Source organism: Taudactylus pleione, unplaced genomic scaffold, assembly GCF_031769625.1.
Source record: "Taudactylus pleione unplaced genomic scaffold, aTauple2 ptg000381l, whole genome shotgun sequence".
NCBI classification, from domain to species: Eukaryota; Metazoa; Chordata; class Amphibia; order Anura; family Myobatrachidae; genus Taudactylus; species Taudactylus pleione.
This window is the reverse complement of record NW_028284782.1, coordinates 2,199,490-2,226,319: the sequence shown is the minus strand read 5'-3', so window position 1 is coordinate 2,226,319 and position 26,830 is coordinate 2,199,490. Positions and strand designations below refer to the sequence as shown.

The 26,830-nt window shown below is 44.7% G+C and overlaps 2 protein-coding genes across 10 annotated transcripts in view; both read right to left on the bottom strand.

Annotated features, from left to right (window-relative positions):
- Positions 1–4,002: 4,002 nt before the first annotated feature.
- On the bottom strand, positions 4,003–22,030 carry ITGB1BP2 (integrin subunit beta 1 binding protein 2). 3 transcript variants are annotated; one of them, XM_088445538.1, is made up of 12 exons: positions 21,953–22,030; positions 21,570–21,708; positions 21,354–21,403; positions 21,201–21,257; positions 20,615–20,775; positions 15,772–15,875; positions 15,623–15,678; positions 15,459–15,529; positions 12,912–13,023; positions 7,083–7,193; positions 5,174–5,236; positions 4,003–4,949 (listed from the first exon to the last, which is right to left on the bottom strand). In XM_088445538.1, exons 2-12 carry the CDS (start codon positions 21,679–21,681, stop codon positions 4,719–4,721), a joined length of 1,128 nt encoding a protein of 375 aa, XP_088301664.1. In that variant the 5' UTR covers positions 21,682–21,708; positions 21,953–22,030; the 3' UTR covers positions 4,003–4,718. The 3 variants fall into 3 exon arrangements, with proteins under 3 accessions (XP_088301664.1, XP_088301663.1, XP_088301665.1); XM_088445537.1 differs by having other exon boundaries at positions 21,570–21,745; positions 21,953–22,017; XM_088445539.1 differs by having other exon boundaries at positions 21,570–21,703; positions 21,953–22,010.
- Positions 22,031–22,491: 461 nt separating this feature from the next.
- Positions 22,492–26,830, bottom strand: part of LOC148507812 (mitochondrial ornithine transporter 1-like) — a 119,649-nt gene continuing 115,310 nt past the window's right edge. For all 7 annotated transcript variants that reach the window (XM_088445477.1, XM_088445475.1, XM_088445479.1 and 4 more), the window contains one exon: positions 22,492–22,843. In XM_088445477.1, the coding sequence (XP_088301603.1) occupies positions 22,716–22,843 (128 nt within the window). In that variant the 3' untranslated portion in view covers positions 22,492–22,715. The remainder of the gene's footprint in view (positions 22,844–26,830) is intronic.

Sequence of the window (26,830 nt, the reverse complement as noted above, 5' to 3'; positions counted from 1 at the left end):
GGCACTGTCTGCTAGGAGGCTTAGAGGGGGCTAACTGACCCCTTAACTGCTTACTCTGCATATAACTCATTACTTTGTGTACTCAGCACTGTGTGAGAGAATTCCACATAGACATGAGGACAAAATGCGATTACACACTGGACATCACAAACGTAACTGACATGGGACTAGGCTAATGCAAGATTACAGAAATTACAAACTGTCATTGTAATGTAGGATTAATAATAACGTTTTATAACTTATAGGAAGAATCAGGCAGACAGATGATTCCATGTCATGACTACAGTGTGCTGGGCATCTAAACTGCAGACCGCAATGCGTGTTGTACACATCTGTCTTTCTGTATTTGGGTTCAATACATGAAATATTACATAGTTTGCTAAAATCTTAAAATAGAATGGGATCTATTCTATAAAGCTTGGTATTTAGATTTTCTCAAAGTTTGTTCACAGAATTTGAATCACAAATCATAAACACAGTGACATTTAAATATGACTCCTTCTTTCCCCACAATGATCCAGCATTCCTCACTTGATGGAAATGTTGCCCATAGCAAACAGCTTCTAGTTATAAATGTAACTAGGACATTCTATAAAATGATATTCGGATCTGACTGATTGCTATGAGCAACACCTCCAGTAGTCATTTTAAGAAGTGTACCAGCTCTTTACACAGTGACTGTGGGGCATATTCCTAACTGTGCCCACACAAACCACCTGCTTTTGAGGAGCCACTGTCTCTGTGAGGGGAATTCAATATGAAACATAAACTTCGCTGTCGAAGTTTACTTCATATCGGAGCTTTTACATGGGATAAAGTATCGGGCGCGCGCCCGCTTATCCCCGTATTCAATATGAAACTAACGAAAAGCCTGCGAAGTTGGGTTTGCGTAAAGTTACAAAATTTTCCTTAAAAAAATTGTAGGACCCCCCTAAAGCTGTAAAAACATGGGGGATCACTATGGGTACCCCCGTTTTTAGCCTTTAAATGAAAGTCAGGGATTTAAATAGCCGCAGCAGGTGTTATTTCCCGACATTGAAGAAGTGATGCAGAAGAGCACTTAGGTTATTTTTTTCGTTTTTTAAGTGGTCCCATCAAATTTGGGGTACATGAAAATGGGTACTAGCATATTTTGATGTCCCTAAAGTAAGTTTTTAAAAATTCTGCAATTGTGCACCTGCCGCTATAAATCTATTCTAGAAAACATCTGCCGCATACTTGCAGAATAGCCCTGAACTTATTTCCCTATTGTTAAACAATTTTTTTCCCATTTTTTTTTTTTACACCCCAATCTTTAAATTAATTTTTTGGGGCTCCCAATTTTTTTTTAAAACTTTTTTTGACACAGTTCTTTTTTAAATGTCATTCCCAGGGGTGCAGGCTATTTTTTTTAAGCCTGCACCCCTAAACCCCAATTCTGCACTTTTTTTCGACACCTATTCAATGGTGAAAAGTTATCCCCGTTTTTTATCAAAGACTTTTCCAACCTGCGAAAAGTCTTTGAAATTGAATACGGTGTAAAACTAAAACCTGCGATAATGACGTCATAGGTGCGATATTAACGCAAAAATAGAGTTTCGCACCCATATTGAATACCCCTGTGTGAGTACAATCATTACTCTCACAACTAATTAGTAGCGGCAAAAGTTTACTCTGTCAGGTTTGATCTAGCAGTGTTACTGCACAGCGCACTCTTGGGGTTTGATGAGGTGGAGAGATCCGAAAAGATCCATCTTCGCATCCTGGACCTCGTTCCATTGGGAGGAGCGGAGCTCTGATAAATAACGCCATCTGAAGATGGTGTCCGTTTCCCCAGTCAACCTCCGAAAACTGAAAGTTTTCAGAGTTTGATGAATATCAGGCAGCCACATCTGACCACCAATGGTGAATGGGCTCATTACTTAAAACATGCGGAAACTAGTGTAAAGGGCCCATTCAGCTTAATGCAGAGGCCCCAGTATGAGAAAACTGCATGACCATTTCTGTGTGTGATAATATTATACAATATATAGGGAGTGGTCTGTGCACAGGTTTGTTCACATGACAGTAAGTGTGACATCAAATATGTAACCGGTAATATCAAGAATACCTACTTGTTACGGAACTCTGACCAAGCCCGAGGGGTAAAACGCGCATTGGTCCACCAGGGAATGCCCGGTATGCGCATATTTGGGTCCCCACTTACAGACAGCAGCTCTCTCCTACACATCCTGCAGTAAGGTTAAATTTGTGACATACTGTCTTTTCTCTATTTCTCCTTAGAGGTAGTAAGGTCATACCTCATAGGAGTTATAGCTTATTCCTCCTAGTACTCCAGCTGGCTACTTCCATGGAGCATCCACTGCATATATGCACATGCCCAGTCAGAGCCACTTTGGACTGGAACGGAGATCTATTCATTTTCCTTTTCTTCTCTTCATTTACTCCTATTTATCCTTTCCAACAAGGGAGAGATTACCTGCAGGATGCATATAACCAATTGTGGATAATATTGTGATTTATTTAATGAGGGCAATGTGCTGTCATGTGAATGTGAATTATTCCACTACACTAATATAATCTGATATATGAATACTTTTCACCCAGATTTTAGTTTGTTTATAATATATGCTGTGACTTCTTTAATTGAGAACTATAACCTTCTGTTTGACTTACTATCTGTACTCTCATCAGCTTCACATCTTGAGGCTGACAGCAGATGCAGGAAATCTTTTATATCATATGCATAATTAAAAGCAGATCCCTGGGATCGGTATGATATGCCGGTGGCTGAATATGAACTCCCGATACTGGTAGCCCGCATACTGCAGAATCCCGACAGCGGTAGGTAAGTACCCTAACCCTCCCTTGGTGGTGCCTAACCCTAAACCCCCTTCCCGCACCCTAAACCTAACTCTTCCGGGGGGGTGCCTAACCCTAACCTCCCCCCGGTGAACCCTAACCCTAAGCCCTTCTTCCCCTAGCCTAACCCTCCCCAGGGGGTGCCTAACCCTAACCTAACCCCCCCTTTGCTGAGGACAGAGCAGTTATCTGTCCGGACGATCGGGATTCCAGCGGTTCGAGATGCAGGCATCTGTATCCTGTTCTCATTTGGGATATCGATGTCAGCAAATTGCTGGGCGGCGGTATATCGACGCCTGGCATCCCATCCACCGGGTAATATGACTGCATCCCACTTTGGGATCTTGCCGGACGGCAGTATATCGACACCAGGCATCCCGTCCGCCAGTAATATGACTGCATCCCACTCTTGCCGGGCAGCGGTATATCGAAACTCGGCATTCCGTCCACCGGCAATATGACTGCATCCCACTCCGACTATATGCATGTGCTTTTCAATACTGTCTTTAAACACCCTTTTTTGTATATCATTATGAATGGTGAAATCGATATATATTGAACAGTGAACAGTGAGATGTGGTCAAAACTGCAGCTGTGCAGCGTCTCTTACTGAAATGAGAACACTTATTTGATAGGCGACATATATACACTATGAAGGGTAAAATCAACATATATTGAACAGTGAATAATCCCTAACCCCGGGGAAGATTGGAGCACTACATGGCACAGAATCTTCTTGCTAATGAAGCCACAGCAATATAATTTCTGAGACATCAATAGATGTTTAAGGTGTTGTCACATTAGATGAGTGCTTTACAAAACAGGCGACACACAGGTTCACCAACAAATGGTGGGATGCGTTCAAGACTCCCGCTGTGCAATGTGTCTACGAATGCTAATGTTTCTGAATATGTGATACGTATACAGAACTCTATTGACAACCTTGCATAGTTAAATGTTGATTATTTAAATACTATCTACCTCAGGTATATATCTAGAACAAAGCGATAGACAGTTATACGAATACAGGTGTATAGTCAACAGGTATTGGTTATATACTAGTCTGAACACAGGATTAATTGCAGAACAGTCACTAGGTTTTGATTAATATTTAATACATATATTAACAAACGATTAAGAAATAGTATCTATAAAATTATTAACTGATAATCTGACTTTTTAAAAGTTAAGTTTTAACCATTTATTTAAGTGCCCCCAAACAAAAGAGTCTTCCTCTTTCCTATTTTGTTCTGTGTGACAATATTACAAGACAAAAAATTAAGTACCTATTGTTTACTGATTCATTTCTTCTCTCTGGAACTTCATGGATAATGGATTCCTGGATAACAGATCTCATACAAGTATATTATCAAAATATTCATGTTATGGAGATTAAATCTGTCATATAAATATGGCTGTAATTAATAAACATGGCATATTCTGGGAATTCTCTGATGAGCTACTAACATGAAAAGTCAGACCCAAGTGGTTCGATTGTTGTAGAAGGGTACAAATGTTTCTCCTTATCACACAAATTACTACAAATATTTATTTCTAAAAAGAAAAAAAAATAGTAAAACAAAAAACTAGGTGAGTGGGAAAATGTAGCAGTATTTTTGGGCAAAAATAAAGAAAAAGGGAGAAACTTATTTTTTTAATTAAAAAAAAAAGTGTCCAAAGCATGAATATAAGCATGATGGAAATAGAAATATGTAAGTAGAAACACAGTGAACAGGACAAACAGGTAAAATGTAATATGGAGAGGTGATATATCACATGCAACATAGGAAAGTGGGTGAAAATGTACAAGGGAACTATTTAAAATAAACCGCACTGTTGTCGCATATTTCATATGAAAACATTCTAAATCAACCTTCTCATGCACAAAATTCTTCGTCGTCTTCTGACCAACTCAGGTCATCATCAGAATTATCATCAGCACCCTCGGGAGGGGCCGCGACTGTTTGTTGTGGTTCTGCTTCATGTGTCATCTGTTGGGGGACGACCGAGAGCTCCAGTCGGCCCCATGTTACAGGTGTTGATTTCTTAAGTGTGATCTCCACTTTTGTGGGCAGCAAATTCACAAAGCTATTTTCCGTGTCAATAACCTACAAAGCCATAAGGAAATGTGTCATACACGAGAGAAGACACCACTCTGACATATTACAGGTATCACAAGACTGAGCACAACAGTTAAAGGACAAAACAGAGGTGATGACGGGAAAGTTGTACACTTGGAGGCCATAATACTAAATTACATGATAAATTATTAGGATTGATCAATAAAAGGATGACACCGCGGTGATTGTTAGGTTATTAATCCCATACTTACACCCCACAACTCCACATGCTTTCTGAATTCCTTTTTCACTTGGAAGGAAATTTGAATGTCCAGCTGTGAAGAGAGATGTCCATTATTTTCTGAGCATATTCACTTCTTTCCCAGTCAAACTTGCCAACTAGTGTCCATGCAACAGCTGAAACAATTCTGCATCCAGTTTGACCTGCTGGTCAATTCTTAATCCACAGCTCCATACAACTCCTACCACAGTCCTAAACTAGAGATGAGCGGTCCGGATTCTGTGGAATCCGGACCGCTCTGAACATCGGGGATCCCAGTCCACCCGAGCCGCGGCTCGGATGTTCCCACCGACTCGTATCTCACTGCGAGGCCGAACATCAGCCTCCTGATGACGGACCCTTGTGAGAGGCGAGTGTGCCGGATTCTCGCGAGAGGCGAGAGTTCGCCTCTGCATAAGGCACAGAGACCGGGACTCGGCGCCATTCACTTCCACGCTCTGCATGCTGCACACTGCTCTGCTTATGTACTGACTGTGACAGGGACAAGTGGCTGTGCTAGTAAAGTGACTGTATAGGGGGCACACTGCACACTGATGTATGCTGCACTATACTCTGCTAATTAAGTGGCTGTGTCCAGAGACTCACAAGTAACTGTGCTGGTAAAGTGACTGTATAGGGGGCACGCTGCGCTTATACTCTGCTGATTAAAGTGTCGAGAGTGACTCACAAGTGGCTGTGTGTACAAGAAAAAGAAAGTTAAAAGTTTGAAAAGAAAAAAAAAATTTTTTTTGATGCTGTACCCCACTGTGTACAGGGGCGCCTAGAGGGGGGGGAGCGGGTACAGATTACCGGGGGCCCGGGCTTCATGAGGTGCCCGGCGGGGGCCCAGGTCCAGTGCCGCTCCCCCTCCCTCAGAGCAGCCCAGCATACAGCGTGTACTGAGCTGCAGTGAAGACTGCTCGTGGCTGCTGAGCAGCAGCCACAGCAGTCTCCTATGCCTGTGGGGGGGAGGCATCACACTGATAGTGCCCCCCCTAGCTTTGAGCAGGGCTGAGGGGGCCCAGAGCGCCCCCCTCCCCAGCGCGCATTTTTTTCTTTCGGGAAGGGGGCGTGGCCACGCCTCCCACGATTAGGCCATGCCCCCTATTACCCGGGGCCCGCTGTAGCTCTCAGCGGGCCTGACTGTGTATACAAGAACCATGACTCCTTGGGCCGTAGCCCTCTGTGTATAAAAGCACTGTGACTCCGTGGGCCTTATCCCTCTGTGTATAAATGAAAAGCACCGTGACTCCTTGGGCAGTAGCCGTCTGTGCATACAAGCACCATGATTCCTTTGGCCTTAGCCCACTGTGTAAACAAGTACTGTGACTCTGCATGCCGTAGCCCACTGTGTAAGCAAGGACTGTGACTCCTTGGGCCGTAGCCCACTGTGTATACAAGCACTGTGACTCTGCTGCCCGTACTCCACTGGGTGGGTGGAAGGGCCCAAGGACAATTCCATCTTGCACTACCTTTCATTTCTGCCGCTGCTGTCTGGTAATATTTCATAGATGTGTTTTAAACTGCGCTGTTTCTGCCGCTGCTCTGTCGCTTAGTAACCAGCCAGCTCCCTGCAGCCTTTGGCCAATAATGGTGAAAACAATATTAAGCTGTGAGGTGGTCTGGAAATTAATGTTATTGAAGTTAATAACACTCTAGGAATAAAAAAAAGCCCAAATTATGTGATTTTAGTTTTTTTGTAAATAAAAAATCCAAATCCAAAGCCAGTCACGGCAGGTTTGGCAAATCCAAATCCAGACAACGAATCAGAGCCAAATCCAAATCCAGCAAAAATGGCCCGGCGCACATCTCTATCCTAAACCATTCACTAACTCCACTGAGAACCTTCAGGTACATCTTTGAGCAAATTATCAGGTTATTTCCCTTTACTAACCCCGTACCTGGGTACGATTGGCTTCAACCTTGGTGAGACTTGGTAGAGCTGTCTTGGCATAAACTGTAATAACGACAAGATTGCTCGTCTGGTGCCAATCATAGCGGCATGAGACTTCCTTAGAAAGAAACAGAAGGAGAAAGATACATGATTTAAAGCATATCCCATTTACATCATTAAGCAAAGGCGTGTCATTTATGTTTACTACATGTACTATATGGCATGTATAAACAGCTACATCACATTTACTGGGTGAGCTCAATCCTTCTCTCTGGATTTCAGGATGCTCGCTTTTATTCCCTGCCCAGTGCACATTGGACCTACTGTAGAAGAGCAATGGTACAGTATGATGGATTTCATAACTATTTCAATAACATATACTATACATGCATCATTTCTAAAGTATTTATTCCAAGGAGTCAGATTTTTTTTTTCTGGTTATTTTGACAAACTGATGAAATGGTGCTGTATCACACACAGGAACAAATGTAGCGGGCAGCAGGGCCGAAACTAGGATATCGGTCACCCGGTGCAAGGCAGTAATTTTGCGCCCCCTCCCTTCCCGTACCTGGATTTTGTCCTTGCTCATCCATAAGGCAGTGCAGTAGTCAGACGTCCCTGGTATAGTGACTTACATTATTCCACACACCATAATGCCCATTACACATTATGCAACACACTGTAATGCCTATTACCAAAGTGCCACTAACATATTTGCACCTGACACCATTTTATGCCCCACAGTAAGGCTTCTAATTACTTTAAATTTACCTGCTCGTTGTCACCAGGGGTTCCATGCTTGTTGTCAGGAGTTTTATGCTCATTACCAGGGGTTCCATGCTTGTTGCCAGGGGGTTTTTCATGCTAGTCGCCAGGGGGTTTTACGGGAGAAGATGCAGCTTTCTGCATCTTCTCCCAGCAGCTGCACTGGCCTAACAGACACTACAGGTCCAGTAGGACCTCTAGCATCTGTCTCCTCCTTGGCGGCGGCCATTTTTGGAGGGGCGTTTTCAGCAGAGCCCATGCGGATGGCTAGTCCGCATGGAATCTGCAGCCCCCAAATCACAACGCACTACAAGACTACGCGGGTTGTGCAGGGGCTGAGTCAGCCCTTTTTCACCCCCTACATTCCAGCACCCGATGCACATGCACCTCTAGCCCCCCCCCCTAGTTACGGCCCTGCGGGCAGTTATACATTTTGGCCTGCAGCATTTGTGTTTTCCTAAAACACAGAAATGGATTATGTATTAAATCTACATGAAATTATCCTCAGGTATGCATGAGAAAGTTCACTTTTGTGGGTCATTTGGTACAATATTTCAATGCCTGTAAATAGACTATCTACCAGGGGCATAGCTAGAACTTTGTGGGCCCCATAGCAATATTATGAAGGAGCCCCCCGCCATAATGGTTCTAGAGAGACACCTCTCTCTGCAGCAGTTGTTAATTTTATGCCCCATAGTAGTGCCTTAGTTCATTTTGTACCCCATAGCAGTGCCATACTTCACATTATACCACACAGTGGCCCCAGTTCATCTTATGCCACATTGTAGTGCCTCCAGTTCACAATATGCCACATTGTAGTGCTGCCAGTAGACATTATGCTACAGTATCACCAGTTCATATAATGCCACATAGAAGTGCTCCCATTTCATGTTATGCCACATTACAGTGTCCCCAATTCAGTTTGTGCCATATTATAGTGTCCTGTACATTATAACATCCACTACACACACCCAGCTTAATATTATAGCACACACTATACACACCACTCACTGAAAATTGAAAGTCACTAGAGGTGGGGTGTACCAACCAGGGGTGTATATAGGGGTCTAAGCGCCCCTGGCAAAGTAAGGGACTGGTGCCCCTTCCTGTTGGCAGTTAGTAAACAGACAACCTGGTGGCTGTACAGGTTGCGATCGCCCCCTCACCTCCTCTCCCCACCCCTCCCTTGTCATCCGGCGCTGATGCTTCTGACTTAGAGATCAGCAGCAGCACAGACTTTTAACAGACAGACAGAGCCATAACTAGATTTTGATGCCTTATGCCAGATAAAGTATCAGCGCTCTCCCCTCCCCATTTTTTTGAAAAGGGACATTAGTCACGTTCCATAGATGCGCACCAGGCTCTCCCCCACACTAATCCCTCTATACAGCCATCATCTCCCCTGTACCACTCTCTATAGCCTGCATCCCACCTGTACCCCATATACAGCCTGCATCTCTCCTGTACCATTCTTTATAGCCTGCATCCCACCTGTACCCCATATACAGCCTGCATCTCTCCTGTACCACTCTCTATAGCCTGCATCCCACCTGTACCCCATATACAGCCTGCATCTCTCCTGTACCACTCTCTATAGCCTGCATCCCACCTGTACCCCATATACAGCCTGCATCTCTCCTGTACCACTCTCTATAGCCTGCATCCCACCTGTACCCCATATGCAGCCTTCATCTCTCCTGTACCACTCTCTATAGCCTGCATCCCACCTGTACCCCATATACAGCCTGCATCTCTCCTGTACTACTCTCTATAGCCTGCATCCCACCTGTACCACATATACAGCCTGCATCTCTCCTGTACCACTCTCTATAGCCTGCATCCCACCTGTACCCCATATACAGCCTGCATCTCTCCCCGTACCCCCAAATACAGCCTAGCACAGGAGACACTGATATCACTCCGGCATCCACAGCGTTACTGCCCCCTGTATCCCCCATATACACCTTCATCTCCCATGCACTGCCATATACAGCCTGCCCCCCATATTTGTATATTTATAATATATATTTATTGAATTCACCATATACTGTATGTATATGACAGGTTAGTCCCTTACCAGAATGAACAGCAGCAGGGAGCTGAGATAATGGGGAGCGCTGGGGTCCAATGAGAATTAGATGTATCTGCCCAAGAATGCCCCATCCCAGGGCAACACACTGGCTGTGGCAGGAGACTTTGCAAGACAGACTGCTGGGGGGAGGGACTGTCAGCGGCACCGCTACTTCCTTCACTCTGGGTGCCCAGGAGCTCGTGGTGCAATGCATGCTAGGAATTGTAGTCTGCTGGAGCACTGCACTAGGAAGCATGACAGCCTCAGCAACTACAAATCCTGCGGGGCCGTGCTGCTTGCTGCAGTGCTGGATGGCTGTCCCACTGCTACAGAGGAGCCTGGAGACAATTGGCTAGCATAACATCACAGCAGGTGCCGGCAATATAGTTTGCAGCAGCGGGGGGTGAGATCGCTGGGTTCTGGCCGTGGGGCGGTAACGGTGCCCATCCTTAGTTACGGTCCTGCAGACAGAACTGGCCGCGGGTGGCACTGCCGGGCGGCACCGGCGCCCCCCAACCAGCCGGCGCCCCTGGCGAGTGCCATCCTGGCCAATAGGAAGATATGCCTCTGGTACCAACCAGCTCCTACCTGAGGGGGATACCTCCTAATGAAGGAAATTATACTTTGAGTGGAGATTTTCTTAATATCAAAGATCAACCCACAGCTCAATTCACAAAGAATCAAGGAGAAGTCTACTCACAGACAGACAGTGCCGTTCTCCCTGATTAACTTAGCTGTACCAGTGAGGGCGAAATGGGAGTGCAGGAAATGGATCATATTGGTGGGGAGCTTTACTGAGAGGGAGAAATAGAGGCTGCTATCTCTATATGAGCTCTGACGAGTCTCCCTTTTCAAGCCAGACCCAATTGCTTAGCAAGCATTTTTGGGAACTTGATAGACAACTATATGACCTAGGTCTGGGGCCTCCTAAGCCTCTGGGCTAGGAAAGACAATCCTGGGATCGGAATCTGCGTAATCCCAGGATTTCAGCCAGAAAAAGCCGGGATCTGAACCCCGGGATAGGTGCTTCAAATCCCGGGATTGTAGTGTGCAGGCGCAGTCTAGGCGGGCAGCGCTCAGCACTCGGCTCAGAGCGCTCTGCACTGGCCCGGGCTTGCTGTGCGTGACATCAGAGATCACGCTGCGCAGCCCCTTCAACAGCCATATCAACCTGTCCACTTAAGCGGAGGTGAGATGGTGAGTGCCATGTGGTGACTGGTGTGGGACACTGTCCCCGTTTCTGAGGGCGGCTTAGCGGCATCTGCGACCAGACCATTACTGCTCTGAGTGCCTTGTGGGTGGCTTGGAGCGAGAAGGACTGGATGGACTGTCACAGACTATTAGTCACCACCGCGTATCTGCTACCTGCTGTGCCAGTGGAGTGCCTGGGCTGGCCTGCCTGCACTCTGCTCTACCAAATTGTGCTGCACTAGCACTGCAAGTGGACTGATTGCTGAAGCTGAGGAGACTGTGTGTGTGCTGCACTGCTGCTGCCTTTAACTGGACTGGAGTACAGTGCTCTGGGCCTGATTCAGAGGCGCTCGCTCTGAATCAGGGCGGGTGCAGGTTTTTTTAGTTGTGGCCTCTTGGCCGCTCGCATAGCTGTGGGTTACCACCCACAGCTATTGCGAGCGTCCATCGGGCTTGCGACGAGTCCGTTGTGGTAGGGTCTCGTGGCCGCGAGCCACAGAGAGCTTCTGGCTCAAATAGAGCCGGAAGCTCTCTCACTGACATCACTGGTGATGTCAGTGGGACCGCCCACAAACGGCAGGCGTTCGCATGGGAACGCCTCCGCCACACCTACAAAATGGGGCGAGCTGTCGATCAACATCGACAGCCGCCCCTTTTGTAGTGAGTCCCGGAGAGAGCGCTTTTTGCGCTCGCTCTGGGGTTCATGCGTGCGCACTGGGACACCATCGATCCGCTTGTGAGTGCAACGCGCTTGCGAGCGGGTCTGAATCAGGCCCTCTGGGTGAGTCAATTGAATGTTTTTTTTTTCTTAGTGTGGAGTAAAGAATAATAATATTTTCATTGATCAACTGAATCCCGGGTATCCTGGGAATCCCAGGATTGAGATTTTTTTCAAACCCAAATCCCGGGTTTGAAAAAATTTGGTGGGATTGGCTTCCCTACTCTGTGCTCCATAGTAATGTTACCCCCTGCACCCACTATATCAGCGCCCATGCCCCATACACAACTGATATGTGTTTGTTATCAAAATGACAGTACATATTGTATAACAGATATATGTGAAATTCTCTAAAAATATGAAATAAAACGTTTCTGTAGCATATACCACACTGCTCTGCCAGCTTCTATACTGTATAGTTTATTAGATGCCTGTCATTTCTTTATTAACACTACTATTTGTAATACTTTCTTTGCAGCCCTGCATTGTGAGCACTGTATTCAGAGGTTTCAGATATCATTTGAGGCAAATACATGCCTGGCTATGCAGCATGTGCTGGGTGATTCAGTGTCTGACGACTATTATTCACAGCAATCATTTGTCACTCATTCAGTTAGATCTCCCTGCACTGAAAAGTATCCATGTATATATCATTAAAAACACCTTAGGGACCAGTGCAATCAGAATAAACAACTACTTTTCTTGACACATTATTACAGGAGAAGGAGCTCCAGCAGGTGTCGTATTTTCCTAATGTGTACCCTACATTGTTACCACTCCATTTATGTCACTGCCGCACAGGTTTATGATTTCAAAGAAATCAAAGAAAACAACAATATGGTTTAGCCCTAAGGGTAGCGTATCATCCTGACAATGGCACTGCAAAGTTTCAATTATATCTACATTTTATATACTGATAATTACATTTTACAAAAGGAATACAAATACTTATTTTGGTTACAGTTTGATTTGTTTTCATTCACCTTTTACCACGAGAAATTTCTCTATGCACCTAAACACATAGCCCTGTGCCCAGATGTTCAGTCATCCAGGAGATAAGGAAACAAGATATAATAATCTAATTTTCTCACCTGCTTCCCGGGCAGCTGCACCCACAGATGTTTCCCTACGCTGCAGCCTTTCTGTTCCAAAAATTCATTGAAGTCGCTTGTTCTAATGGAACAACACGACCAGAACTTCATTCTGTAAAGATGATATCAAAGTTAGAGGTCTGTAAGCACCACAAGAGATATTCAACCTTCTGCAGAATAACAGTGTAAAAAAGAGAACATATATAGTAAGTGATTAATATAAGTGCAAAAGAACACACAGAACATTCAAACCAAAAATATAACCAAAAGAGTATCGTTAGCATAAAGTGTAATACAGATGCTCCTCACTGAACGACAGAGTTCCGTTCCTACGACTAGGTCGCTAAACGAGGAGCAGCATATACTTAATACAGCCAATCATTTTTATTTATTATGAATAAAGAAAATGTCTAAAGGAAACTCAAACTTCATGCTGTAACTGTTACATACTGTACAGTACAATTAAAGTTATATAAAAAAAGACATTCAGAGTAACATTTTAGTCATTGTACTATGGGTTCCAGCTGACCGGAGTGTTGGTCCCAAGTCCAAGCGGTTGTTAAACAGGTAGGATGTTTATCTAATAATGAAAGTCTATTGTGTGCATGTAAATAGTAGATATGTGGACATTTATTGTATATGGTCACAAGTGAAAGGAATCGGGACAGTGTGCACAACATAAATGATTGAGGGGCCTATTCATCATCACTTAATTTTACAAAAGCAGGTGATAAAGCACATTGTCACCTGCAATTGTAAAAATTAAGTTATCGGGCCATTAATCAAGAGGGTAAAGCAGGAGATATCACATATATCTTCTACTTACCTTCCTCTTGCGGAATGGCCCGCTGTCCCCATACACTAGTACAGGGACAGAATTCATCAAGCCCCGAAAATATTATATTCTCGGAGCTTGACTGAGGGAGCATTCACCATCTTCCAATGGCTCCTTCTCCGGCATTGCAACCCGCTCCTTCCTTATGGATCCCTCCACCCCTCTCCGGCTCCTTCCACCGGACGTCAGGGATCTTGTGTGCATGTGTGACCTGAAGGTCGTGCATGCGCATTCCCGTCACTGCATCAGCTGTCACCACGCCGGAACAAAGATGAATTGCTCCGGTAGCAGCAGCAAGTTAGAATGTTAATTATCGGGGTCCGTTCGGACCCCGATAATTAACATGATGACTAGGCCCCTATATAAGGAAGAAACATAGAAAGTGTGCGACCACAGAAGAAGAAAAAAACAAGTTAGTCCACACTACTAACCAGGTCTCATACTATAGTTTTAAAGGGAAAGCAGCTGCACTTTGAGGGAGAAGTAGATTTTTAGGCGCACTATACAAATTGTAAACAAAATGCATCAAACACATATGTGCAACATGTAGCATAGGCCCTGATTCAGAGAGTTCTGCAAATCCAATTACGCAAATCTCTGATGTTTAATGATCTGCACATGCGCAGGAGACGCAGGTCCTTTGTCGATGGTTATAGTACTCTAAAAGCCGAAGCTTGATTCACATACTGCTGGCATTTGGGGAAGCGAATGGGACCATTCCTGAAAATTGCAGAATGTCTGCCCCATTTCCTGGGCGTGCCGAAGCCAGTGACTGCGTCCTTAGACATGGCTTCACTGGCCCCGGCAGCATGATTAGACTGACATCCCGAGTTACCCAGATGTCTAATGATCACGCAGAGGATCTGATACTGCGTCTTTGGAAGCAGCCATTGGATCGGCAGAAGTCGGCAGTGGGCGTTTTTCTTATTTAAGATGCCTCCTGCAGCTTTGCATATGTTAGTACAGCCACTGTCTGCAAAGATGCAGAGGTGGTGCCACTAGCATAAATCTGGAAACCAGACTCAGTCACACAAGATTAAATTATGAATGAGGTTTTTCATCTAGAGAGTAGGCATGCATCCTAATGTGCATTGTACAGACAGACCATCTAGCTGCTTTGGTGCCGTTGCTGTGAGTACAATGTGCACTGTAAATCAGGTCCTAGCTTAGTGAATAACAAATTATTAGTGCGGTTTGTGTGTCCTCGGCATGCTGGACTTCAAGGCAGTCCACACATACAGAAAAATTATTGGTAATATTAGCAAATTGGCTCAAAATTGTAGTGTTGTTAAACCAAAATGAGAGATATCCGAAAATAAGCCAAATGGCAATGGTCATATATGTCATGTAACGGACAACTGCTATCTGCCCATCACAGGCTCCTATGTAACCCAATTAATTGGCCTGATCTCCAAGCAAACTAATCTGATCTGGCAGCCTATGTTGTGTGGCCATAATGGTAACCGATCCTGCTTTTGGCTCTAGGGCCAAGAGACAGGAGTGACTTGTATGTGGCCAGCTTACATGTAGTTGTAAAGAATTTATTGCCCATAGTGATTGTCGATCCCTCTATCTATATTTGGTAAGTGTACACTGAACAGTGAGCAAACTGCATGGAACCAAATGCACATAATATTTTACTTATACAATATATACTGCACGAAAAGGTGACGTTTTTTGCGGTTTAAAATACAATAGGGAATATTTGTTACCCCTCATGAAAGACCGGCACCCCTGGGTGATGCACACAAGCGCCTGCTTCACTTTCCGGCCCTTTATAACTCTGCAGGAGAAACATTAGCAGTCTGTTTACCATATCTTTGTTCACCACAACGTACGTACGTACATTCATCTCTAGGCAAATATATGTACTCACCTCCTTACAGCCCGAATGTTTACATCTGGTTCCCAGTGTGGCCTCTGCAGCATCAACTGAAAAGTTAAACTGTCACTTGAGTTGCTGGACACAAACTTTCATTTAGATCCACACACACCTGAAAGCAGCCACCTACTACTAGTACTGACCTATCTTCTCAGGCTCCTTAGCTGCCTCCAGTGTCAGTTTCTGCATCTCTTGTTCAAGTGACCGAGACACTTTGAGCACAAGAGGAAGCATCTGCTCCTGCGTACTGGAAATAGTCAGAAGAGCCCAATGAGTTCTGCACAGGTGTATTTCAGGTACATTACATTGTGGATGGATTCAGGGCTGCTCTGTAACCATATAGTGACTGCATTATTAGTTGTATGGCTAGCAGATAGAGGGCCTGATCCTGAGTTGGAAGCAAAGAGGCCACAATTTCCAAAGCCCATGACAGCCAGATTCACTACATTATCTATGTGCATAGCCATTTGCTCGCATCGCCCACTGTTTTTCCATCTGCAGCCATCATTATTAGTATTGGCACTTACACCCTCCCCATGTTGGGTACAAAGGACCCATCTAATCAGGCATCCAATCTCCATCCACACACCCCAAACATGCACAGAGGTAGCGCTCCACACCCACAAGATGGATCTGTTCCTTGTGAACCATCCAGATCAGGAACGAAGAGAAGCGGTCATGCACAGAAAGCACCATATTCATGGTACAGCACATGGCAGTCTGCAATTGCCCTCTTTGGCGCATGTGTAGTCTGCGGATAATTGCTGGGTGTGACGGCTCTTGGATTTGCTTCCAAATCAAAATCAGACCTAGAGCTCAAGGGCATGAATAGTGAACAGTTTCTCCCAATCTTCTGTATAGTGGTTACCAGCAGTGCAGATCTCAGAATTAAAGTAAAGACAATATTCAGTAAGCAATAGGCAATAGCACCTTTTTTGTACCAGTTTAAATAAACACTACTAATGTGAACATGGCAGAGTCAGACCGCCCAACTGTCCTGACTTAGGTAGGACAGTTCAGATTCCAGCAAGTGGCAACAGAGAATCAGAATTATATCTGTATATTAAGAAATAGACCTAGTCATCTTGTAACAATTTCAAATGTATTTGTACATTTTTCTGAGCCAGTGCTGTCCAAACTCGTTAGGACAGGCATTTATGCAGAGTCGGCCCTTGAGCAAATGCCTAAGGGCATCCAAGCTCGCCTAGGTCCAGCATAGGTTTGGGGCAGTTACGGCTGGGGCACCTGCTGCGGGCTTGGCAGAAACTCTGGCAGCTGCTACTACCGCTGCGCAGCGTCCATGATTGAAGCTCAGCTGACAGCTCCGATCAGGCCTGGTATCAGTAAACAGTGAGCGAGCAGCAGCAGTACAGCCGCCTGCGGTTTTTGGGGGAGGGGCACCTGGGCGGCAGCTAGTGACTAGTACCGGGCCGGCTCTGTGGTGGCACGCACCGGTACAGTGGTGTCCGCTACCACGAGCACAATAAGCTACTGCGCATGGGTAGAGGCTAATTCAGAACTATAAGTAAATGGCCGCGGGAGGGCTGCTGCACCCGCAACAGCTCCTCCCATGGGCCTTTGCGGAGCAGTGAGTCACACTTCACGTGCTCCGCCTCCAAAAATCATCACACACAGTTGTGGCCTGCCAGCCTGAGCCAAGAAAAAGCAGGTCTGCCACCCACGGCTTGTTGTACCTCGAGTCGGACGGCTCTGCAGGCTGCGCTCAAGTAAAGTAAGTCTGAAACTGGATGAGGACCAGGGTACTGTGATGCTCACTGCTGGGAGAGGGGTGTTCTGCTGGGATATGGGTGATGGGTAAGGGTGGATGCTGGCACTGTGCTGTGAGAGGGGGTGGTGACACCATGCTGTGCTATGAGAGGGGGGTGCTGTGCTGGGGGTGAGGGCCGGGTTGTTGGATAATGGTTGTTGTGCTGGGTGAGAGGGGGTGCTGTGCTGGGATAGTGGTGCTGACATCATGCTGTACTGGGAGTGATGGGTGCTGTGCTGAGTGAGGGCCAGGGTGAGGTGTGTTGTGCTGGGTGAGGGCCGGGTTGCTGGATAAGGGTTGTTGTGCTGGGTGAGAGGGGGTGCTGTGCTGGGATAGTGGTGCTGGATCAAGTGAGGGGTGCTGACATCATGCTGTACTGGGAGAGATGGGTGCTGTGCTGAGTGAGGACCAGGGTGAGAGGTGTTGTGCTGGGTGAGGTGCTGTGCTGGGTCACCCCATGATTGTGTGATAAGGTAGGACCCTTGTCAAACTTCTGATGAAGGACCCTGAGAGGTCAGAAATGCGTTAAGCAAAGGCTCCGACTGGGACTCTCCTCTGTTGACATCGGCGGAAAGGAGAGACATGTCATTTCAGATATACTGTATACAAGGAGAAAGAAGGAGAGTGTGTACCACATTTCCACATTCATTGGATTGAAATTATCCCTATAAATCTGCCTTCTCTTATTGCATTGATTGCTGCTGGACACCACCTGACTGCTGCTGGGTGATTTATCCACTAATTTGTCTTTCACATAAATGTGGCGCCTGGTGTCTAAAGGATTTGTTATGCAGGAAGTGCTCCAACATTGCATATAATTATCTTTTGTTTGATGTATTTCTGGTGTACCTGGATGAACACTTATTTATGCAATTTTTAGCTGCACACCTGTATTTTATTGCGCACTACTCTAAGGCATTCCTATTCTGTTTTGTAAGGAGAGCTGCATTATTTGGCCCATGCATGATGAAGGGCTAGACAGCGTGGGGCACCCAGTATGGAGATAATATATTATACATTGATGATACAGAACAAAGGCTGCATAAGGTGTGCCATGCATAGCATGATGCAAAAATAAATGCACATACTTGGTATGGTGAATGAAAAAAACTCACTTCTTGTGCTATGCATAACGTAACAAAATGAGTAACTATTGTATAGCAAAAAAGTAGACACTCCATATAAAACCCACAGCCAGCACAAAGCCCAGTGCTCAGGATCGCAGCCCATTTACTCCATATAGATTCAGTGCCCTGCATAACAGCTTCATTCCCAACACATACATCATATACCCAATTTATACATCTTTGAGCCCAATATAACTGCCACACACCAATCTCCACCACATATCAGTTTCACAACCATTTTCAGCTGTGTGTCAAGAATCTCAGGTCCCTCATACACACAGTAAAGTGGTAACTGCTTGTTGCTCTGCGGGAGAGTGAAGTGAAGCCGTCAGTCATTATGCTTTATAGTGAATGAAATGGGTGAAGAAAAGGATTGCCCAAATTATGCACAGGTCAAAGAAAGGATAATACTGTCCTATAACATAACATTATTTAGCAGATTTCACAGTTCCCAGATACACTGCATAGTATGCCTACCTAATACAATCACGGACATTATAATAATACTATTCAATTATACTGGGGAATAGATTATATTCCTTAAAAACAGAGGACATCACAGCCAGGGTTAGGGATGGGCATCGATCTTTATTTATTTATTTTAAATTTAAATAGCTGTTTATGCCCAATGCATCATGGCTTTTGGATCAATTCTGGATACATGATGATGTACTAATAAAATCAGTCACAATGTGGAAGCATCTGGTATTTACAACCCCATTGCGCATGTGTTGGCTTTTATTTTTTATTCCTCTTAACTGCGTATGCTCGATTTTACCGGTACCTCTAACTAAGCATGCATAAACATAATATAGATCTATGTAAGGATTGATATTATTTAGCAGATTATTTTCTGTATTAAATAAGCACTTTTTTCAGTGTACAGAGGCTGCGGTGTCATGTTACATACTAAGACAGGCTTTCCTGTGTGCATAGGACAATACTTCCCTCCACAATAACATTCTTTACCTAAACTATAATAAGTTCTCTAAAGCCTCTGACATTTTCAAATATCTGAGGGTGATTTTTATAGAAAAAGGTGCTAAAACATGAAACAATATTTTCTCCTGATGAAATTATATTAGATAAGACTCAATTATCGCTTTGGATGGAACTTATTCAAAAGTTGTTACTGTAAATGGTTGCTGAGAAATATGGTCCTCCAAGTATGAACATTTTGGTAAGCAAGTGCCGAGAACCTTTTGTATGGCTATGGGGCCTATTTATCATTAAATATTTACGGGTGTTTTTGGGGGGTACTAAATATTTAGTATCACCCTATTGTATGAAGGAGGGGTCACAGGACATATCTCTGAAATCTGCTACGGTTCCTCCATTTCTGACAGCAGCCGAAGCCCCCATAGGTTTCTATGGTGAATGCGATGCTGTTGGAGTTACCAGGGGCCGCAGCAAATGCCATCTGATGATGGTGTTGTGCTGCTGTAGCCTATGGGCTACACTTCATAAAATTTACCGGGAGTGGGGTCCTCCAGAACCCTCCACAGCAATGGCCACCGCACATGCGCAGATGTCCTGGCATAGGAGTGAAGAGACCGCTAATGTTATCCTTACTCTGAGCGCATGCCAATTAATACATCTGGGCGGCATAATCGCATCCTGCAATATCGCGCTCAGATCGCATTGCAAATGCGATTATTGATAAATGGACCCCTTAGTATGAAGTTCTCTCTTTTTCTGTGCACAATCAGTGAATCAAAATTATCAACATAAGATTGTTCTGTGTGTGTACAAATCATTCACTGAATGATGATTTGAGAGAAGATCCTTTGATTTGTTATTACATGTGTGGTGCCTTAAGACAACTGCAGTTTTAAGGTTGATCGTCCTTTAGTGAAAAGGAACACATTTTTGAAAGGATTACAAAGTTAAAATAAAACATGTATCAAAGATAAAATTAGAACAGATAAATGTTTTTGTTTATATGTAATACATGGTCTGTATGTGTAACATGCTCTAAATATATATTACCCTCTTATGAAATGTGTTGTGCTGGTTGTTTGAATATACTTAATATAGAATTATTACTTTTGAGTCTGATTTGCTGCAGAGGTTGTGTGCTGTCACTGTTACCTCGGCCTCTCCTTCTGCATCTTTTCCGCAGATTTGGGTCCCTGCATAATGATCTCGATACATTTTTTGGATCCGCTGTCATTGGAGGCATTACTTCCAGTGATGTCAGGTTTTACAGGTTCCAATGGTTTCTCATTGCTATGAAAACCCTTAGTGCAGCCCTAAGGACAGAAACAAAGGGCCTATAAACAATCATTTTACAAAAGATACTTTTTTGTAAAGATGGATAGATGGATGTTGAGTATAATAGGATGAGGAAATCTGTGTAGTGCAGGACGGAAGGGAGGGAGTGACGAGTAAGCGATGTAATAATGGAGACATTTAGGGGGCAATTTAATTAGAAGCAATGGCTGTAAAGTGCCAGTGGAACGGTTGGAACTCCGGCACCCGACTATCACCAACATTACACCCGATGTGCGCAAGAAAAACATCAATATTGGGGTACCATAACTCCTGCTGATGTGCAATGCCGTACATCACCCTGAATTTAATTTTGCTCTTAGATGGTAAATGGTATTACCAGATAGATATTCTAGAACCTTTTTATAACACTTATAGTAATAAGACAGCTGTGCAGAAACTCTACCTGAATATCCAGAAACTCAGAGAAGTCTGTTGTGCGTTTCCTGCAGCAAGACCAGCCCTTATGGGAGGAGAAGATAGGGAAGAATATTAACAAAGAACATTTGGGTACCTGAGAGCAATACAATCATTATAGGTGTAGGCACCACACACTAACCTTTAGGGCATCATGAAAAATTGGGTATCCCGGATGAAAGAGACAAGAGTCTATAGAAAAGAAATATGCACTTAAAGTAGCCTGCCATCCCTATCCTGACCATGTGTTCATTCAGTAAGTCAATTACTTCCACACAACTGATATCACTAGCAATCTAACAAGGAATACAAAATTCCCACCCATATAGTTACATGCAATGATTATACAGACACTTACCTGCAGAGTTGTTTACATGGAGAAATTGCTGCCCGCAGCCTTTGTTATAGCACAGTACAGACTTCTCAGAAGTATCCTGTGTGTTAGTCACACACAAATCCTGACAGCTCATGATGCCGGGACAGCACAGTAAGCTGAGCTTATGAGACCAAATAATAAAAGAACACACAGGATTTCTATAAAACCAGCAGCAGAGAAAACACAGAGAACGTGTAGACATGAAATATACAGTATTTTACCAATAGTAAAGATAAGCAAAGGTATCTAACACTATAGCATACATTATACTCGTATCACTAATACATGATAACAGCAATAGTATAAAGCAAGACAAAATACTGCCAAAGTGACTGGGACAGATTATAATAGCCAGAAGTTGGTACCTGGAGTGTAGCGATAGTAACAGTGTAAGAACAGGGAACAGAATGACCAGATAGAGGACTGCACAGAAGAGGCCTAACACGTGGCTCTATTTTTAGAGTCGGTGGGTCCCAGCCCAGCTCCAAAGATGGAAAGAAGAATGTCAACAGCTGTGGCAGGTGACAGGCACGAGAACACAAGCCAAACGCTTAGGAAATGACATGAAGGACCTGGAGAATGGAAGTAGGGTCTGGGGGGAAAAAATCTGTAAAAGGTACAAAGAAGAATGGTGAGAGCTGAGCAATGGTGACAGCTGGAAAGAGAATGCCAGTCACAGGCAGCATTGGACAGAGATGAATGTCTATCAAACAAAACTAGGGAGAAGAAATAGACAATTATACAGATATCTAAATGGTTAATAGACAGACATGGATGATATGAATAAAGAGCGTGTGATAAATAAGGGAGGAGAGCAATAAATTATTAACAATTTGAAAGATGATCGAACCCAATTTCATCGTTAAGTCCCACAGAAGAAAGAGTCACACTGTATTCTGTAGCCAATATTTTATTGTATAAACCATATTTAATATTGTATTAATATATAAACCATGTTTTGGAGGTGTGAAAACAATAACGATTGAGAAGAGACAGAGGCAGCAATTCTAAGAGATCCTAGGACAAGGCTAATACACTGCAGTTATAGTATACGGAGACAGATGAGCTTGTATAGCTGTGAGAAGAGTAACAGAGTACTGCAAATCCTGCATTCACAGAGGCTTCTCCTCAGCTCTGCCTGTATGACCATCCCGTAAGAGTCCTCTTTGTCATCTCATAGGCCAGGAAGAGAGCAGCATTGGAGGGGAATGCCCGAATCACTGTGGGCATTAGGCCACTGTACAGAGAGAGGATCCCTGTATACAGAGAGGAGAGATGTCAGGACAGTCAAACTGACAGCATGGGGCAAAATGTACTAAGCGGCGGTTTGACGACGGTTTCTATTCTATTCTAAACCACGGCGGTTTGGTGGCGGTTTCTATTCTATTCCCGGGGGTTTGGTGGCGGTTTCTATTCTATTCTAAACCCCGGGGGTTTGGTGGCGGTTTCTATTTTATTCTAAACCCCGGGGGTTTGGTTTTGCAGCAGTTTCTAAATTACATCCCTGTTCTATTATATTCTAAAATCTGTTTTGATGGCAGTTTTGCAGCGGTTTTAGCCTTAGTAAATCTGCAGATAGCAAAACCGCCACCAAACCACAGTCAAAACACATTTTAGAATAGAATAGAACAGGACTGTCATTTAGAGGCAAAACCAAACCGCCGGGGTTTAGAATAGAATAGAAACCGCCGCTTAGTAAATTTTGCCCCTTGTATACCATCATAGAACAGTTGTTACTCACAGGGGGATCAGTTATACTAATTGGAAGACATTTATAAAAACCCATTCATTTAACTGGGCCTTTCTATCATGCATGAAAATAATGTCACATAATATCATAAGGTTTCCTTTTACAAGTTAGCACACAGCCTTCACACCAAACACTGGGTCTTCTCCAGAGAAGTCCGCTAATGGCATCACCGATGCCTCTCTGTACACAGCAGCAATGTGAAATCATGCTAATGCCACAGGAGGCGTGTTGTGTAAATAGACGCGTCCTGCCAGCTTCCGAGGTTGCAACATCGAATTACGCTACATGAACACCACCCATCTGAGTGACCTCCAGGATACTAATGGATGGCCGGTGTTTTCACACAGCTGAAGCCAGCGAAGCTCCATACAAGACCGCAGCCACTGGCCTCGGCACGCCCTACAAATGGGGCCAATTAGCCCCTGTTTTCTGGGACGCTGCCTTACGCCACCCCTGCTCTGCAACCAAATGGCCGCAGCCTTTCAATCAGGCTGCGGCGTCCAGGCAAAGTGAGCGCATGTGCAGAAGGAGATCTGCACATGAGCAATACAGGTCCTACACATGTGCAGATCTTCCAACATCGGAGTTGTACACAGACCAATGGGTTTGTTGTGTACAACTCTGAATCAAGCCCACTGTGTATACAGTATATAGGATGTAGAGGAGCAAGGAACAGGAACCAGCCTTTATGGTTCCTTAATTGAACACTAGACCTTTCCTGGCTGTAATTTGCACTCACACCTGCACAAGGCCGGCAATCTGAATGGCAGCACAAGGACCAGGCTATATAAAGTACATGGATTCTGCACTTAAAAAGATATTTAAAAAAAGACAATTTGTTGTTTTGTACATCATCCTCAGAAATGTAAAAATCATAGAAGAGATACAGAAGGTTACTGCTATCGCACAGAACAAGAGAAAGATCTACCCCTACTATAAACTACCCCTACTATAAAACACTACCATATTCCACACCCTATCAGAAGCCCCATTTTTTGCAAACAACTGTATGTCATTGTCAACATTCTGACTGCATCCCCCAGGGACAGCTCCATACAGCCATTTTACCATGGCTTTGTCAATTAGCTAAAACTGTCAAATCAATTTGTCTGCCATTTTAAATTGGAGGTGGGGATAGGGGTGTGTCAGTTGGAGGACAATGATTGCAGGTTTTAATTGATACTCCTGCTCACACCACCCCACCCAGACTTTCCATAGTTACACACTGCACCCAGACCTTCCAGTCACACGCAGCACCCAGACCTTCCACAGTCACACACTGCACCCAACCTTCCACAGTCACACGCAACACCCAGACCTTCTTCCATAGTCAAACACTGCACCCACCATGACCTTCTTCCACAGTCACACACTCCACCCAGACCTTCTTCCAGTCATACACTGCACCCAGACATTACAGTTACATGCAGCACCCAGACCTTCCAGTCTCATGCAGCACCCAGACCTTCCACAGTCACACACTTCACCAGATCTTCCACAGTCACACGCAAAACCCAGACATTCTTCCATAGTCACATACTGCAACCAGACCTTCCACAGTCACACAATGCACCCAGTCCTTCCACAGTCACACACTGCACCAGACCTTCCACAGTCACACGCAAAACCCAGACATTCTTCCATAGTCACATACTGCAACCAGACCTTCCACAGTCACACAATGCACCCAGTCCTTCCACAGTCACACAATGCACCAGACCTTCCACAGTCACACGCAAAACCCAGACATTCTTCCATAGTCACATACTGCAACCAGACCTTCCACAGTCACACACTGCACCCAGTCCTTCCACAGTCACACACTGCACCCAGACCCTTCACAGTCACATGCAACACCTAGACTTTTCAGAGTCACACACTGTAACCAGACCTCTTTCCACAGTCACACACTGCACCCAGACCTTCCACAGTCACACACAGCACCCAGATCTTCTTCCATAGTCACACACTGCACCCAGGCCTTCCACAGTCACACACTGCAAACCCAGACCTTCCACAGTCACACGCAAAACATCTAGACCTTCTTCCACAGTCATACACTGCACCCAGATCTTCCACAGTCACACGCAGCACCCAGATCTTCCACAGTCACACGCAGCACCCAGACCTTCTTTCACAGTCACACTTCACCCAGACCTTCCACAGTCACATGCAAAACACCCAGACCTTCTTCAATAGTCACATACTACAACCAGACCTTCTATAGTCACACACTGCACCCAGACCTTCCACAGTCACACACTGCACCCAGACCTTCCACTCACACACTGCACCCACCCAGACCTTCTTCCACAGTCACACACACTGCACCCAGACCTTCTTCTATAGTCACACACTGCACCTCAACCTTCTTCCAGTCATACGGTGCACTCAAACCTTCCAGTCACACGCAGCACCCAGACCTTTCAGTCACACGCAGTACCCAGACCTTCCTCAGTCACACACAGCACCTAAACTTTCCAATCACACACTGCACCCACCCAGACCTTCTTCAACAGTCACATACTGCACCCAGACCTTCTTCCATAGTCACACTGCAACCAGACCTTCCACAGTCACACGCAGCACCCAGGGCCGGTGCTACCATTAGGCAGCTTTAGGCGGCTGCCTAGGGGGGCGGCCACTGGAAGGCGCCGCTGAGTCCACAAAAAAAGCAAGAATGTCTCTTTCAGTCCCGGCTGGGTCTACTGATGACCAAGCCTTATGCACATGTGTGTGTGTGTGTGTTAGAATTTGGGGCACATGTGTGGCATATGTATTAGTGGCATTGTATAGCATAATTCATGGCTATGTGGCATACAATACATTTTGTGCACAGCTGTGAGGCATATGTATTGGAGGCATTGATGTGTAGCATAATTATGAATTGGGGATACAGCTGTGTAGCATACAATGAATTTACGGCACAGATGTATGGCATATTATGAATTGGGGCAGTGTTATGAAGCACAGTATGATTTTGGGGCTCTGCTGTGTGGCATATTAGTTGGGGCATTTCTATATAGCATATTATAAATTTGGGACACTGCTGTGTGGCATATTATATATTGGCACCACTAATATGTGGCATAATATGGCATAGTTTTGGAGGGAGAAGGGGCCGTAGATGAAATGTTGCCTAGGGCGCCCAGACAGCTTGCACCGGCCCTGGCAGCACCTAGACCTTCCACAGATTCTAAATGACAGCCCTGTTCTATTCTATTCTAAAATCTGTTTTGATGGCAGTTTTGCAGCGGTTTTAGCCTTAGTAAATCTGCAGATAGCAAAACCGCCACCAAACCACAGTCAAAACACATTTTAGAATAGAATAGAACAGGACTGTCATTTAGAGGCAAAACCAAACCGCCAGAGTTTAGAATAGAATAGAAACCGCCGCTTAGTAAATTTTGCCCCATGTATATCATCACAGAACAGTTGCTACTCACAGGGGAATCATTTGTTACTCACAGGGGAGTCAGACGCAGCACCGAGA

Coding starts and splice junctions, on each gene's coding strand:
- ITGB1BP2 (XM_088445538.1), bottom strand. CDS start 21,681: ATGAGCTGTCAGGATTTGTGTGTGACTAACACACAGGATACTTCTGAG. Junction 21,258..21,353: donor TTTTTCATGATGCCCTAAAG/GTTAGTGTGTGG, acceptor TCCTCCCATAAG/GGCTGGTCTTGCTGCAGGAA. Junction 15,876..20,614: donor ATGCAGAAGGAGAGGCCGAG/GTAACAGTGACA, acceptor GACTATTTCCAG/TACGCAGGAGCAGATGCTTC.